Here is a 15,715-nt window from a genome sequence, read left to right as displayed (position 1 = left end):
AACAGGTCGTGTGCACGCGCAAGGTAACCATTTTGCTGAGGCAACCAGAAGACACAGGACACCGGCAAATGGAACATGGCGGAGGGTGAGAAATCCTCATACGGACTGGACCTCAGCAAGGTATGAGTTTTAAACAGCGAATTGACTTGACAGCAGTTATAGAGACTCTGGGACTAAACACCGATGTATAACACACAACTCGTTTGGTTTAATACGATTCTATGTCGCAGTAAAATGAGATTATACCAAGCAAGCTAGCAGTCGTGGTTAGCTACCGTGCTAACTCTGCAATGGCTACAGTGTCAATTTGCCCACGGACAGCGAGTCTGTTTCTCTCTGTGGAGTCGGGACTTATCTGTGTAGACCAAGCAGTGTGGGAATGTCCACAGCGCATCAGCATGAGTTGACTACGAGATTAAATATTGTCAGCACGTTGGCATCGACTTTTCGGACGTCCGAACTCGTGTATCGCCGTGTCGGTCAAAACTGGTGTCACCGTGAAAGACCACCGTGGAAATGGAACATATGTGGTTTTTATCAGATTATATACTGTTTGGGAAGCGAATTAGCACCAGTACAATCAACCCTGAGTTGACAGATACTGTTGAGGACAGGATAGACGTTGTCAACAACACAAAGACATTTGAAGACTTTGTCATTTAGACTTTCGGTAAACACTTCATATTTTCTGACGTCCTTTATATCTCTATTGAGTCAAGGGATGTCTGTCTGTACGTCTATTAATCGATGAATGTCCAGCTGTACTCTTAATTAGCTGGTTTACTCAGTGTGTGCAATCCTGACTTCGACGGTGTAGGGACGAAAATTGCGAGAGACGTTGGCGTCAGGTAAATCCAGGGCCGTTTCTAGCTTTGAGTGGACCCGATGCAAGATGCTGTTTGGGGGCTGCTAGTTTATTGACGGCCCCCTTTACACCTGGCCTTAAAATGTACCTTCTGTGATCTGATTGCTATTGGACAGTGGCTGACCACTTGTAAATGGTCAGATTGTAATCCGATCTAAGAAACCACTTCGGGAGGTGGTCGGAGACACATTGTTTACAGATTGAATAGAAGTGTAAATGCAATAATGGGGGCGGGACTAGATAAGCTTTTGCTTCTCCTGCTTTCCCTTTCGGTTATGTGTATTGTGTGAACTGCACTGTTGTGTGATGAGTGATCTAAATGTCATGACCGAAATAAACATATAAATAAACATCAATGCGTAAGGTACTTGGTGGCTCTGAGCACAGCTAATGTGACAGCTGTGACAAAACACACATTCTTGTCTGCTTTTTTTGGTTTTCTGCTAGTCAAAGACGAGCAGCAGGGGAGTCCATATAGCAGCGGCACTCAAGCAAGTTAAACTGATTTAAAAAAATATCATACAAGGAAAACAACAATCCTCTACACGTCAATAAATAAAATGGATATTGAGAGTTGTTTTTCTTAGCTAACAAATTCTCACAACCCAAAACAAAAATAAAATAAATAATAAAAACACCACAAGAACACCAGCCATCGCATATAATTGCAGCTTATTTTCATATTATTTATATCCTACAATAATTTTAAAAGCATATAATTGGTTTATTAAACACATGAGACAGCTACAAATGAAGGCAGGTAATTTAAGTTCTCCTCAGATGAGGCTGAACATGCAGCTTTGGGGCCCCCTGGTGGTTTGGGGGCCCTATGTATATGCATAGTTCATATTAGGCACCTTCCTTTGAACTTTATGAGAGTTACCTCGGCAACCATCTGTTACCACCACCACTGTTATTTGCTTGTCTGTTAAACAGGTGGCTTGACATGCTTCAAACTTGGCAGGTTACTTACTAATGGCACTAATTGATGCTGTTTTTAAAAAAGAAATACAGCTCTCACCTTAACATCTCTGTTTATGTTAAATGTGAAATAAAATAATGACAAACAAATGAATCAAAACAAACTACATGTCCATCTACATTGCACTATAATAAAAATTAATATGGCATAATCCTTTGACCACCATTCTTAAGTATTGTAACAATTTATTATATGCTGCTCGAGTCTTGTGATTTTTGATTGTTGTGATAATAAATGCATCAGTGGTCCGTTGAGAATTTTACCTGGAGGTAGGAATAGCTACATAGTTAAGAGATACTCGAAGTATTTCCCGGATTTACTCGTTCAACCTTTGTTTCGTAAACAGTCTTCGGCCACACCTTTTTAAATGAATCCTGACCAAAACATACCAAAGATCACTTTGTAGTCTGTTATTCAGCATGATTTTAAATGGTTACCAAATAACATTCTTGAAACACTTGTGTCATACTTTTTGTATTGGATATCATAATATCTAGATGGTAACAAATTACAGTATTTATAGTTCTTGGCACATGGATATTGGGTTGTTTCTGCAGTAAAATCAACACTTGAATGTAATTGCAGTGACCTTTAATTCAAAACTACCTTTCCGTTATCTCTATGAGGATCGTAGGTAATACATGTGTGTATGAGTCAGTTAGTAGAGATGGATAATGGCAATGGCAATGACTCACACTCGTCTATGTTGTTTTGTAGGAATGGCTGGAGGCCGCAGACAGCAGGGCGGCGCTGCTCTGCTACCTGAAAGACCAGGTTCCACAGATCTTCTGTCAGAAGAAGGAGGCCAGCCCTCAGGAGGAGGAGGAGCTCGTGCAGCGCCGACTCTTCTATCCTCTGGAGTGTTTCCTGTTTGGAGAAGACCCTCAGGAGGGTCTGGAGAAACTTGAGCAGGGCAACACCTCCTCCCAGCTCTGTGGACGTGTATTCAGAGAGGGAGAGACTGTCTACTCCTGCAGGTTCTCACATATTAACAAATAGTAATAATAATAATAATGATAGATGCTTACTTTGCAATGCAAAGCAAGGAAGAGCTCTATGCTCTAGAGCTTTCCCTTGTGTTGCACAGCCAAGAAGGCACTAATAACAAGATAAAAAAAAATGTTTTGGTTTATTGTTGAAATTTGGCATGTATAAACAATGTGCTCAGTACCTCAGTGAAATGTGAAGAGTTGTAAAGCTACAACAACGATTTGACAATGGAATTACCTCAATAGGCTTTAGTGCTACACTAACACCACAGTGTGTAGGCTAAGTGTTAGAAATAAATATTTAATGAGTAGACTCTCAGGTTATGGCATGGGGCAGTCTGTGGGAAATGTAGTATTTTGTTAGTCGAATGTTGTGTAGGACAAATGTTTGTTCCCTTCTGTCTTAAACAAATCAGGTCCCATAATTTATATAATATGCAGCCACTGACAGTGAATCAATTCAGGTTTAATGCTCATCAGTTTTAGATTAAATGTTTACATTGAGGGAAAAACCATTGATCTGTAACTTGAGTTCGTAATACATTTTTGTTGACATTAACAAATCATCTTCTTGTTGCAGGGATTGTGCAATAGATCCCACTTGTGTCCTGTGCATGGATTGTTTCCAGGATAGTGTGCACAAAACCCATCGTTACAAGGTTGGTATCAATAAAAGTATTCACACATTTTAAATTAAATCTTAACTAATCGCTCACAGGATTCACATTTAGGATTTCACATTTAGCACTCACACACTAAAGCACCCGTACCTCTCTCTTGACAAGCACTTGTTATTCACTTTGTGCAATAATGTCAACTTAATAAAAGCTTATGGGGCCTCTTAAATGCCCCATAAGCTTTGGGAAAAACACAGCATATCATTCATCAAGTCATGATAAGCCTTTCATGTTGGACCATATTTTCCAAAATAATGTCTTCCCACAGCTTAAACAGTTTTTTTCACTTAATTGCTGTTAGTGACAGAACAGTTGATGTGTTTATTTTCCCAGATGCACGCGTCATCAGGCGGGGGCTTCTGTGACTGTGGGGATATAGAAGCCTGGAAGATCGGCCCCTGTTGCTCCAAACATGACCCAGGGGCAGTCGCTGCTATGGTAACGGTAAGTTACATAATAGAGCGGAAATGGGTGTTGCGGTGGGAGGGGTGCACTTGTCACATTTTGTGTCAGTGTACCCCAGATTGTTTGTTTTCTCCGGCCCAGATGTGGATGCTGCTCTTTTGCTTGTGGCTTTGACTCAGTAAATGGGAAAAGGAAAGCGCTGCGTCCATCAGCACCAACCAAGAAAAGGAATCGATGCGACGTAATAAGTTGGTGGAAAACAGAAACGTTCTGAGAGCAGCTTTTATTACGGTTAATCTGTTCATTTACTACTTGGTCTTTCATTGCCAATCATAGTGTTTAGGCTTTCTTCTGATAAGATTGTATTCAGGGTCTTTATACGGACACACACAGCTTGATGCTCTGTCCCTTTTTCCATAAACAGCAGGTGCGTCTTTTAACAAAGCCATCACAGGCTGGCCTCTCTCTCTCTCTCCTTCACCACCAGATCTTAACCTGGGCCTAACAAGCTGTGACAGATCACATGACAACAGTAGTACGGCAGCACTGAACACGTAAACCCATCCTGCCTTATCACACCCACGGTTGTTTAGATTGTGGTAGATTCCACAGTGCTTGTTCTCACAGAGCGGTGTAAACACACGGACTCACTGTATGTTTAGTTTAGTTTGCGTGTTAGATGTCAGACATTTGTTTGAAATACTTAGCTACTATGTGGAATGTTTGCTCCCAGGAGATTTTATATTACTGTTACCAGGTCGACTGGTACGACTGGACAGGAAACTAGCGGAGCCTTTTTATTTTTAATTTAACGCAACATTAAACAATATCGAAATACCGTTATTGTCTCATTCTGCATGGAAAATATCGTCCAGCCCTACCATGTCAGTTTGAATACAGTTTGTCGGAGTTTCACGTTTAGAAACTTCACTCCACGTTGACTATTAATGTCACATAGTTGAAAACGTCACATCAAGTACACTATACTGTGTTTAACAATGTGATGCCCGTGTGATTTTCTCATTTCTTACAGGATGAGTGTGTGTTGGAGCCAGAGTTGTGCGATCGTGCTGAGCAGCTGTTTCGGGTTCTACTGCAGTACCTCACAGATTTCTTGATGTGGGAGGAACAGTTTGACCTACCAGATGAACTCCTGCCTCAGTATGGCCTGTTAGATTCCTTGCAAATACATGAGTGCATATGCAGAGCATTCTGACCATTTATTAACCTTTATGTTTCTCCATCCCTGCAGAGTAAAAGACAATGCATACTACTGTGTACTGTACAATGATGAGCACCACTCGTACGACCATGTCATCTACACCCTGCAGCGTTCTGTTAACTGTGACCAGGCTGAAGCACAGACACACACAGCACTTATTGATAAGGAGGTACAGTATTGTGTGGTTACTTACTATCCTTATCATATGGAGGGTCATTTGAATCAATTTCCATAATTACCCTCTCTCTAACTGTCGCACAGGGTCGGCGTGCAGTAAAGAGAGGAACCCTTCGTTCCTGTCAGCAAGCAAAGGACTTCATTCGGGTAAACATGGTGCTGTCTCTAAGTTTCGTTTAGGAATTGGCAAAGTTTTCACATTGATCATTGTTAAAATCTAACTCTGTCACTGCTGTGTTGCAGTCCCACTCAGAGAATCTCATCCTGCAGCCACTGCGTGTGGAGATCCTTCACGCAGCAGTAATGGCTCATCAGACTTTTGCCCTGCGTCTTGGCTCCTGGTTCCAAAAGATCATTGGTTACTCAGGTGCTGCCATTGCTCTCACCATACCCCACGTATTTATTCTGTACTGCTCACTTATGCTTACTTACTTGGACGACATGTGACTGGGAACCTATGTGTTACTTGTGCAGTTGGCCTCAGGCAGACCTTCTGTCAGGTGGCACTGAAGCCAGACAGAGATCAGCCTTGTCTCATCAGCAGACTAATGCTGCACGACGCTAGGATGTACAAAGGCAAGTAGGGATTGATTTTCGTTCAGAGAGGTAAATCTCAGCACATTTTTTGTTTTTGACTTAAACATGGTGTCGGTTCTTATTTCCTGCAGGAGCTCGCAAGATCGTACATGACCTGATTTTCTGTAGCATGCTAATGGAAACTGAGTTCAAAAAGCAATTTGCTATTGAGTTTACGAAGGTAAAAACAACTAAACGGTTAAATAAAACTCATTGGAAGATTTCCTTACTGGAGTTAGTATATTTGTGATGTCTATCATTTCAGCACTATACGCAGCTGCAGAAGGATTTCATCAAGGATGACCATGAGAGGAGTGTATCCATCACTGCTCTGTCTGTACAGATCTTCACTGTACCCACACTGGTAAGTCAACATTCTGTACTTCTTTATTAAGACTTGTTGTCTTTGTACCGTCTTTAGCATCATTCGACATCCATCTTGTCTTTAGGCCAGACAGCTGATCGAAGACGGCAATGTCATTAAGGTGGTAATTGACACTATAATGGAACTGCTGCGCGAACATCTGGACGACAATAATCGCTTCTTCTTCCTCGGCTACAACTCTGAGAAATTCTCACGCATCCAGCTCATCTTCCATGATCTCAGGTGATTATACTGACAGTATAGCATTTTCTTTCACTTCAGTTTTTGTGATCCGTGTTTAAGATATAACTTCTTTCTCTCTCTCTTTCTCAGATACATTCTCATCAGCAAACCACCAACATGGACTGAAGAACTGCGGAGAGAGTTCCTTGAAGGGTTCAAAGTCTTTCTTGGGCTGCTCAGATGCATGCAGGTAACTTTTGATTTGATAGCATGTAATATTAGAACATTTACATCTTTGTTTTTAAAGCTAACTTAATGAACCTTCTTTTACTTCTTTAACTTTCCTTATTAGGGTATGGAGGAGGTGAAGCGCCAGTTTGGGCAACACATTGCTGTAGAGCCAGAATGGGAAGCAGGTTTTTCTCTTCAGATCCAGCTCCGCCACATTATTGCTATGTTCCAAGACTGGTGTTCATCTGATGTGAGTTCCTGTATAATTTGTTTTATTAAATATTCAAATCAGTTTTCCCCAAAATTTTTAAAAATCAACTTTTTTTAGATGGCAAACTATATACACAATATAAATCATGATTAGAGCAAATCTGTGCCACATGTACTCATTTAGAGTCATATATGCTCATGTCTGTAACACATAATATCATTTTGGATTGGTAAACAAATAATTGAAACTTCATTTTATCTGCTATTTAAAACAAACAGATGAATGGTTGTGGTGAAGTGAAAGGTTGGGGAAAATTCTCATAGCTGTTGGTTTTATCTGCCTTTTCAGGATGAGATCTTGATCCTCGCATTTAAAGAATGCCACAAATTCCTGATGCATTGCAATAACCAGCCCTTTCACCGAGAGGCCAACGACTACTATATGTGCAAGCACATCCTCCACGTTCGTCCATACAAAGTATCTCAGGAGCCCGTCAGCATACATCTTCCCATCTCTAGGTTACTGGCCGGTACAAGAACTAATGTTTGATTCTCTCTCTAGTTAATTTGTATTTTTTATTTCTTTTTTAGTGATCAATGAACTCACTAACCTGTATATTCTGATTCATAGGGTTATATGTACTTCTGTGCAGAACGGGGGTAATTGAACACCTGGATCATTCTGTAAGTGGCATGGCAGTATTTGATGAAGACGCTTAATTATCTTTGCAGCCATATGAGAGCGATATTTCTTCACTCACTTTTGCAGGAGAGGTATGATTTCACCCAGCTGGCCGAACATCCTCTGCGCTGTGTGGTGCTGGCCGCTCAAGTCTCGGCTGAAATGTGGCGGAGAAACGGGCTTTCGTTGGTCAGCCAGGTATGCTGCATTCTGCGGATGGACAAAGAGTTAATGGTTCTGTTAGTAGTAATGTTAGCAGTCCTTTAATCAACACATTGTATGTGAATTTGTTTCATGTGAGCAGGTTTACTACTACCAGGATGTAAAATGCAGGGAAGAGATGTACGACAAGGACGTTCTTATGCTTCAGGTTGGTGGTAATCAGACTTAACAGTTTACCCCTCACTTCACTACAGTGTTTATGTGTCGTGTCACAGTCTTTCCTGCGAAACATTCGCAGATCGCTGCTTCCACAATGGACCCGAATCACTTCCTCATGCTGATCTTGTTGAGATTTGAGCTCTTTGATTATTTTAATGGAAGTTGTTCAAGCAAAGACCAGGTAAGCGACATCGCAATATTCACTCAGGAAAAACGATGTTTTCATGCAAATAAAAAAACTAATTTGTGACTTCATGAAAACTACGTCACAGGATGAACTCTTACATTGGAACCGACTGACAGAAGAGATGTTGTACCTGCTGATCGTCATTGTCGGTGCGGTGGCACATTCTACTAACCATACATGGTTTACTCGATTATATATGAACCACGCTGTAGTGTGTGACTGCTTTTCTGTTTCCAGGGGAGCGCTACGTCCCCGGGATCAGTCATGTGACCAAAGAGGATGTGACCATGAGGGAGGTTATCCACTTGCTGTGCATTGAACCCATGGCTCATAGTAGCCTGGTCAAAGGCCTGCCAGAGAATGTAAATACCATGACGCACTGATATACTGTATCTCAAAATTAAAGAGTTTACAGTGAGCATGTGTGTTTTTATAAGAAAAGGAGTGTACACAAACTAATGTACAATGTTTTCTTTGTAGGAAAACCACGAAACGGGCCTGGAGACGGTGATTTCCAAAGTTGCCACTTTCAAGTACGTAAAAACGGCTCATGTGTTTCATGTCGGGTCAGGTGAAGTTTATTTAGAAAGCACGTCTGAAACAATGGAAGTGTCAGGAGTGCTTCGACAAGGCAGAATCGGACCAAACAAAGACCCAGACAAGACAAAGTTTTGACCATCTAAGAATTTTCAATTAATCGGTTTCTTCTTCTGTTTTTAGAAAACCAGGAGTATCGGGGCATGGACTGTATGAACTAAAAAAAGAGCGCTTGGTAGAGTTCAATCCTTTCTTCTATCACTATTCAAGATCCCAGCATAGCAAGGTAACATGATGTTCCATCACTATTTTTCCATGAACCCTCTAAAGAAGGTCTCAGTTCATTCTCCTTTTTCACTTGTTGTAGGCTGAAGAGTCTCAGAGGAAGAGGAGGAGTCAGGAGGGAAATGATAAAGGCGAGTAACTTTTAACTATGACAGTCTTCTCTACTGTACATGACCTCTACATCAGCTGTACTGACATATTCCCTGCTATCTTTTCGTTCTCAGCTCTCTGTCCTCCACTGCCTCCGGCCTTTTGTCCAGCTTTCGCCAACATAGTGCGTCTGTTGTGCTGTGACATCGTCGTACACGTCCTGAGACGCGTCCTTCAGAGAGTTGCAGAGGATCGGACATCTCACTGGACAGAAGCCATGATTCAGAGGGTACGTGACGTATTCAACTCTACAATTGTTCTGCCTTCCTGTTTCTTCTTGTTGTAACAAACACATAAACCTTTGTCGCACAGGCCCTGCACCTAATCGGTCAAGCCTTGCTTGAAGAGAAAACACAGCTCGAGGACAACGGTGTGGAGGAAGTGACCTTTGATTTCAGCCTCAAGGCTCGCAGTGAGTGAAAGCCAGTTGTCGTGGTTCTTAAGTGTGTCTTTTACGTATTTTTGTGACTCTTGACTCTTTCTTTTCCAGGAGTTGGTTCAGAACATGGAAAGTCGGTGTTCCTCTTATTGTCCAAAATTAAGTCTCTTCCTTCCCTCGAAGCTCAGAAAGACATGGCTAAATGGCTTCTACAGGTTTTCTATTTTTGTCATCTGAAAACATTCATCAGGTGTTTGGACTGACTTGTTTTTTTTTTCTTCATTTATGCTGATGTTTTGTTTCTTAAATGTGTGTCTTCTAGATGTTTGAGATTGTCAAGTGCCTTAGAGAGAAGTCCAGTCCAACGGCGTCCATGAGTGTGGAGACGACGAAGCCTGAAGAGGTTGCCAAAAACAACAAGCTCTTATTTCATGTCTCATTTATGTTTTTGTTGCTGCCTGTAAAAAAAAGAGATAAACGACAAGCTAACTTGACCACTGATTAAAATCATTTAACAATCCACTGAAACATGAGCAATCCTCATTGTGTGTCTTCCTCTTCCTGGGAAATCTGATCCTCAACCTTGTTTTCATTTGTTCCAGAGCGTGCAGGACAAGGAGAAAGCGGAGCGGAAAAGGAAGGCAGAAGCAGCCAAACTCCACCGCCAGAAGATAATGGCCCAGATGTCAGCGATGCAGAAAAACTTCATCGAGTCAAACAAGATGCTGTACGACAACATGCCAGACAGCGGGACACAGGGATTAGAGCCCGTTACTGCTGATGAAAGGTGAGCACAACCTCTACAACATGAGCTCGATTCGCTGACAGGCGGTGACAAAAAGTCACACTTGTGTCGGGTGTGTTTATTCCTCTAGCTGCGCAATGGAGCAGCAGGAGATGTGTGTAGCCATCGGGCCCCAACGAGGGTCAACGCCGTTAAAGAGAGACGTGCTGACCTGTATTCTGTGTCAGGAGGAACAGGAAGTAATGGCTCAGGGCCCGGCCATGGTACTGACCGCATGTGTTCAGAGGTCCACAGTGCTGACGCAGTGCAGAGGAAAGATACCAACCAACCGAGCAGATGGTCAGTCACCAAACTCAACAAACTTCTCCCCTAACGCGTTAAAGACGGAGGTTTATGAGTTAAAAATCTGACCCGCGTGTTCTGTTTATCACTCGAAGGCTCAGGAACATCATATCCTTTATTCATGCCTCCTGAACTGGCCGTGGGGACTCACACTGGCAGCTGTGGACACGTCATGCATGCCACGTGTTGGCAGAAGTAAGTCAATAAAATTGTATCGCGACAATACTCCCGTTTTGTTTGTTTTCCATCGGAGTTTACAGTAAAAGAAAGTGTTTTAAGTGCTCTACTTCATGTACGCACAGATATTTCGAGGCCGTCCAGAATACAACCAGAAATCGACTCCATGCAGAAGTGATCATTGACCTGGAGAACGGCGAGTACCTGTGTCCGCTGTGCAAGTCTCTGTGCAACACTGTCGTCCCGCTCATCCCACTGGAACCACTGATGTTCAACTAGTAAGTCCCCGGTCCACTTTCTTCCGGTTGGTCTGAAGTGAACAGCTGGTGCAGAAGTTATTGAAATGCTTGTTTCCTTCGCGTAGTGAGAACGCAGAGATAATTGGCCAGCATTTGACCATGCCCCGCTGGATCCAGATCCTCTCTGCGAGGATTAGAGGTCTCAAGTCAGTCACTCAGGACAATGGTGGGTGATCAGCAGTGTTAAGATAAATGTAAATGATCGCTTTTTGTTTATTCAGCTGTTCTATTCCCATCAAATGAGATCAGATAAATCATGGTTTATCACTCTGTCCTCTACAGATTCCAGTGCTGATGGCGAAATGGGGCTGTGTGGACAAGGCCAGCCAGACTTCCGATCCATTCTCAGCTATGGAGTACAAGAGCCGTGAGTAAAAAACGTCTGATTTTGAAGTATTAACTTGTCCGTGTGTTTCCAGTGGCACTGTTGACCTGATTTGTTGTCTGTTGTTTGGCGTCTTCAGGCGAAAGTTCTCAGCCAGCATATCAGAGATGCTGGTTGTGTGCGCCACCATCGTCCACAGAGTGGGATTGCAGACGGCACCCAATGAGCTGTGTCCTCGCGTGCCCCTGATGGCGTGGAACACATGTGCCTTCACCATCCAGGCCATAGGTAGGACTTTGCAATTGAACTCTCCGTCTCTTTGGTCTTTTTGTAATCCTAACTTGCGTTTGTCTCCACAGAAAACATCTTGGACGAAGAAGACAAGTCGCTCTTCGGGTCCTTACAAAACAGACAGGTTTGATGCCACGCGCTCACGAGTCGACACGTATCGCATATTTGTTAGAAATGACCGTGTTTGTGAAATGATTCTCTGTTTTAGCTCGCGGGTCTGAAGGCGATCGTTCAGTTTTCAGCGTCGCAGAGACTAAAGAGCTCCCAGACTGTGATCCAAAGGCACTTCACAGACATGCTGGGCGGTACGTGGTCAATCGACGCATACTAAACACTACTAAATTCCTTTTGTTATTTACATCATAGACATGGAGTTATTGGTTATAACGATTGATTTGCTTGTGTTGTCTCTCTGTTCAGTCTTGTTACCTACCATGGGCAGAAAAAATACCCCGTCTCTTCTGGAAGTGGACTTTTTTCATCTTCTGGTAACTCAGTTTCTGGAGAAAACAAACGACATTCTGTGATTAACGGCATTTTTTGGCTCGTAATAATAGAAAGTAATGATTAAAACGTGTGTTTTCTTAGGTGGGCTTAGTGTTATCTATACCTTCGCTGTACCAGGAGGAGGCTGTGGACTTACAGCCGTCTGCCGTCAGCTCTGCCTACAACCACCTGCACATCTTACACCTGGTCACCATGGCACACGTGATCCAGGTCCTCCTGACCTCTACAGGTACAAACTGAGGGGGGAAAAAAACCGTACAATGTGGTCTAACAATACTTCTACATAACTTCTAAATAATAAAGATTTCATGCCTGTTAAGATTTCAATCCAGCGGCGGGTGGAGAGGAGACGGAGGAAGCGAGAGCAGCAGCAGAGCTCTACAGTGCGGTGTCACAACACACTGGAAGGTACGTCATTCGCCATAAAGAATTACTTTTTTTTTTTGTTTGTCGTCAGCTTGTGACCTTTTTTTATCTTTTCATCGTTAGGCTCCTTCCAGATGTGTCTGGCAGCTCTGTGGCCGAAAGAGTCAAGAGGGGAATTGCACCGTTCCTGCGCTGTGCTGCTCTCTTCTTCAACTGCCTTACTGGAGTCAGTCCTCCAGAGGAGCTTTCGAGCACTTCAGGTACGTCACATTAAAGGACTGTGTCGTCATCATTTTAGTGCATGCTGTGGTTTGTGCATTCAAGGCGATGTTTTTTTGGTTTTTCTTTTCGTCTGTGAAGTTACTGCCCAAGGACAGATGGAGGCGCTATGCAGTTACCTGGCACTGCCTTCCAATGTGTTCCAGCTCTTCCAGGAGCACAGAGAAACCGTTAATCCACTGCTGCAGAGGTTGGTGATCAGCTGTGAGGCGAGGCTGATTTAAATATCCCAGCACTGGACTTTGTTTTATGACGGCGCTTTGTCTTCCTTAGGTGGAGCGGGAGTCCAGCTATAACCAAAGCTCTGAAAGGCAAAGTCCAGACAGTCAGGTAGACTTACACTTCCCTGTAGTAATTGTGATTTTAATGGTCCAGTGTGTAAAAAGTGCAGATTATAAAGAAACGGATGACTCCTTGTGGAGTGACCTTTGCATATCAGAAGGAATATTCTTCTTTGTTTGCGTAGTAAGATCCAGCTTCAAAATGTGAGGCTCTGGCTGGTTTGTCCTTTTGTATAGTAATAGTATATAAATGACTAATTTGAACAATAATCCCTTTCTCCAGATATCCCAGGACAAAGAATCGTTTGATTGTTCTTCCCGACGACTACAGTGCTCTCCTCAATCAAGCCAGCCATTTTCGGTAAGTGGGAAACCTGAAGCCGCTTCTGTTCACATCTCTCGGTGGGAAATCTGTGTAAATATTATGTCGTCGTCTTTGCGCTTATCTTTTTTTTTTGCCCTCAGGTGTCCCAAGTCTACAGACGACGAGAGGAAGCACCCGACGCTGTGTTTGTTCTGCGGGGCCATGCTGTGCTCGCAGAGCTCCTGCTGTTTCAGCCAGCTCGATGGGGAAGACGTGGGAGCGTGCACCGCACACGCCGCCACCTGTGGCGCGGGTGTGGGAATGTTCCTACGGTGGGTCGTCGATTCTGCGTTTTTGTAGCAAACATGATTTTTTTTTTGGCGAGAAATATGCAGCGTGAATTAACGTGAGCCTTTCCGTTGACAGGATAAGAGAGTGTGAGATTATTCTGATGGCGAGCAAGACTCGAGTAAGCACGTATCCTGCTCCTTACCTGGACGACTACGGGGAGACTGACCCGAGTCTTGTGTAAGAATTATTGGTTTATTTCTTCCTGTCTGCTTCGAATTACAATTGTAGCCATGTCAATGTTGCCCCCTATAGGTATAAAAAGCTACTACAATCAATTCCTACTTAACTTGCAGACAGTTACATGTGTGACATTTGCAGTTCCATATTTCCATTTTATTCTACATCTCTAAATATTTAAATTTTACTTCATGAAATGAATTAATTGTTTAATGATAAAACAATAATCAGGTTTTGCTTGTTTTTGAAAATAAATGAACAAAAACAAGTTACTTCAAGGTTCTGTATGTAAACCATGTACAACAGTGACCTTTTAGTGTTGTGACAGCAGTCCCAGTTCCACACATGCATGCAGGCGCGTTTACACGCTGTTCATGCACAAACGCAAACCACACACATAACTGCTACACCTATTGGTTAATCTTAGCGTGTGAGACTATGGATGTGGTCTATGGAACATGTTTTATGTTCTTTTGGACAAACATTTCAACCATGATGCGTCTCTGTTTACATTTCTAGACGGGGCAATCCTTTGCACCTGTGCCCAGAGCGCTACAGGAAGCTGAACCAGCTGTGGCAGCAGCATTGCATCCTGGAAGAAATCGCCCGCAGCCTGGAAGTGACCAATGTGATGTTTGCCTTCGAGTGGCAGATGTTGTGATGATCGTAGCACACGTGTTGGGGCGGGGGGAGAAAAAAACAAACAACCCAGAGCACAGCCATTGAGCGCTATCTGCTTCAGTGCACCTGAGGCTCTCACACACACACACACTCACGTAGGTCACGTATACACATAAGCAAATAACCCTCCTACAAACCCCTCCCTAATAAAAGACCTGCTGCAGTCCAGAGGTGGGAGTGTCAGAAAGTGGGCGCATGACGGAGGACGACGGGTTTATCTGCGAACACAAATCGCCTTGTTTTACTTTTAAGTTTCTTTTTGCGTTATCTTATTTGCAAAGAAGCAAAATTCAAATAAAGACACAACATCCAGTACACATTACCATTTCTTTTTTTGGTTTCAAACTTTATATATTTGTTTCAGTCATGAGCGATGCTGTGCTCTCTTGTTTTGTTAGCTATTATTTGTTCTAAGTTATATATTATTGAATTGTTACATTGATTTTGGGAACATGTAAAGGACTGACACTTCACTTCTGCTCATTGATGGTCCAAGTAAAATATTGATAAGTGCATTTTCTTATTAATTATAAGTGAATAAATGGTGTGCAAAAATATACTATTTGCTAACACGAGAAACCCCTTTACAAAAAACTCCAAACCCGTCTTAGTCAAATAAACTGTAGTATCATTAACTGACTATTTAATCTTATTGAAGGAAACACAGTCCTCTCAGATTATCGCTCACATTTCACCGTGTGTTTAGTCAAAGGAACTATTGCAATATTCTATTTAAGGAATAGAAGTGCACAGTTTATTGAAAACATGTTTTATATGATATATTTTCCTCTGCTAATTCATATATTATTGTTATTTTTGCGCTGGAAACGTGGGAACGCGCCCTTTTGTTTTGCTTTTTGTGTTGTTAGCCAGTATTACATGATTCTTCCAGGTTGTGTAAATAAAGACACGAGCCGATCTACAGAGCAGTGGTGTCAAGTTTCCATCGTGTGAAATGTAAAAAGGCTCCAAGCTCCACACACAATGTTTGTCACTGAAATGCGTCTTGTCTTGTCCGCGTTCAATAAAAGAAAGAGCCACTTTCCACCATTAACATTTATTTATATGAATTATGTGTTTGTCATAATTTGGGATGTTGCTTATTAAA

The 15,715-nt window shown here is 42.5% G+C and overlaps 1 protein-coding gene across 2 annotated transcripts; it reads left to right on the top strand.

The window, feature by feature from the left end:
- The first annotated feature begins 22 nt into the window (after positions 1–22).
- Positions 23–15,667, top strand: ubr1 (ubiquitin protein ligase E3 component n-recognin 1). 2 transcript variants are annotated; one of them, XM_058615380.1, is made up of 47 exons: positions 23–120; positions 2,565–2,824; positions 3,417–3,495; positions 3,847–3,957; positions 4,952–5,079; positions 5,171–5,309; positions 5,402–5,464; positions 5,561–5,684; positions 5,792–5,893; positions 5,986–6,074; positions 6,159–6,257; positions 6,343–6,500; positions 6,591–6,690; positions 6,793–6,921; positions 7,231–7,411; positions 7,513–7,565; positions 7,651–7,761; positions 7,868–7,933; positions 8,024–8,125; positions 8,217–8,280; positions 8,369–8,493; positions 8,612–8,664; positions 8,852–8,954; positions 9,036–9,084; positions 9,178–9,332; positions 9,416–9,515; positions 9,594–9,697; positions 9,805–9,885; positions 10,085–10,269; positions 10,358–10,566; positions 10,665–10,764; positions 10,872–11,024; positions 11,111–11,211; positions 11,328–11,412; positions 11,510–11,658; positions 11,730–11,785; positions 11,870–11,966; positions 12,082–12,149; positions 12,250–12,397; positions 12,489–12,576; positions 12,658–12,794; positions 12,895–13,003; positions 13,087–13,143; positions 13,378–13,455; positions 13,560–13,730; positions 13,825–13,926; positions 14,446–15,667. In XM_058615380.1, the coding sequence occupies exons 1-47, from the start codon at positions 76–78 to the stop codon at positions 14,585–14,587; spliced, it is 5,208 nt and encodes a 1,735-aa protein (XP_058471363.1). In that variant the 5' UTR covers positions 23–75; the 3' UTR covers positions 14,588–15,667. The 2 variants fall into 2 exon arrangements, with proteins under 2 accessions (XP_058471363.1, XP_058471362.1); XM_058615379.1 differs by having other exon boundaries at positions 5,402–5,473.
- The last annotated feature ends 48 nt before the right edge of the window (positions 15,668–15,715 follow it).

Source organism: Solea solea, chromosome 18 (assembly GCF_958295425.1).
Source record: "Solea solea chromosome 18, fSolSol10.1, whole genome shotgun sequence".
Taxonomy (NCBI): Eukaryota; Metazoa; Chordata; class Actinopteri; order Pleuronectiformes; family Soleidae; genus Solea; species Solea solea.
The sequence above is the reverse complement of the archived record's forward strand: the minus strand, read 5'-3'. Positions and strand labels throughout refer to the sequence as shown.

What these genes read in the sequence shown, in the direction of transcription:
- ubr1 (XM_058615379.1), top strand. Translation starts at nt 76, where the DNA reads ATGGCGGAGGGTGAGAAATCCTCATACGGACTGGACCTCAGCAAG. An exon ending in GAGACTGTCTACTCCTGCAG is followed by an intron (nt 2,825 to 3,416) that starts GTTCTCACATAT and finishes TTCTTGTTGCAG; the next exon opens with GGATTGTGCAATAGATCCCA. An exon ending in CTCATCTTCCATGATCTCAG is followed by an intron (nt 6,501 to 6,590) that starts GTGATTATACTG and finishes TCTCTTTCTCAG; the next exon opens with ATACATTCTCATCAGCAAAC.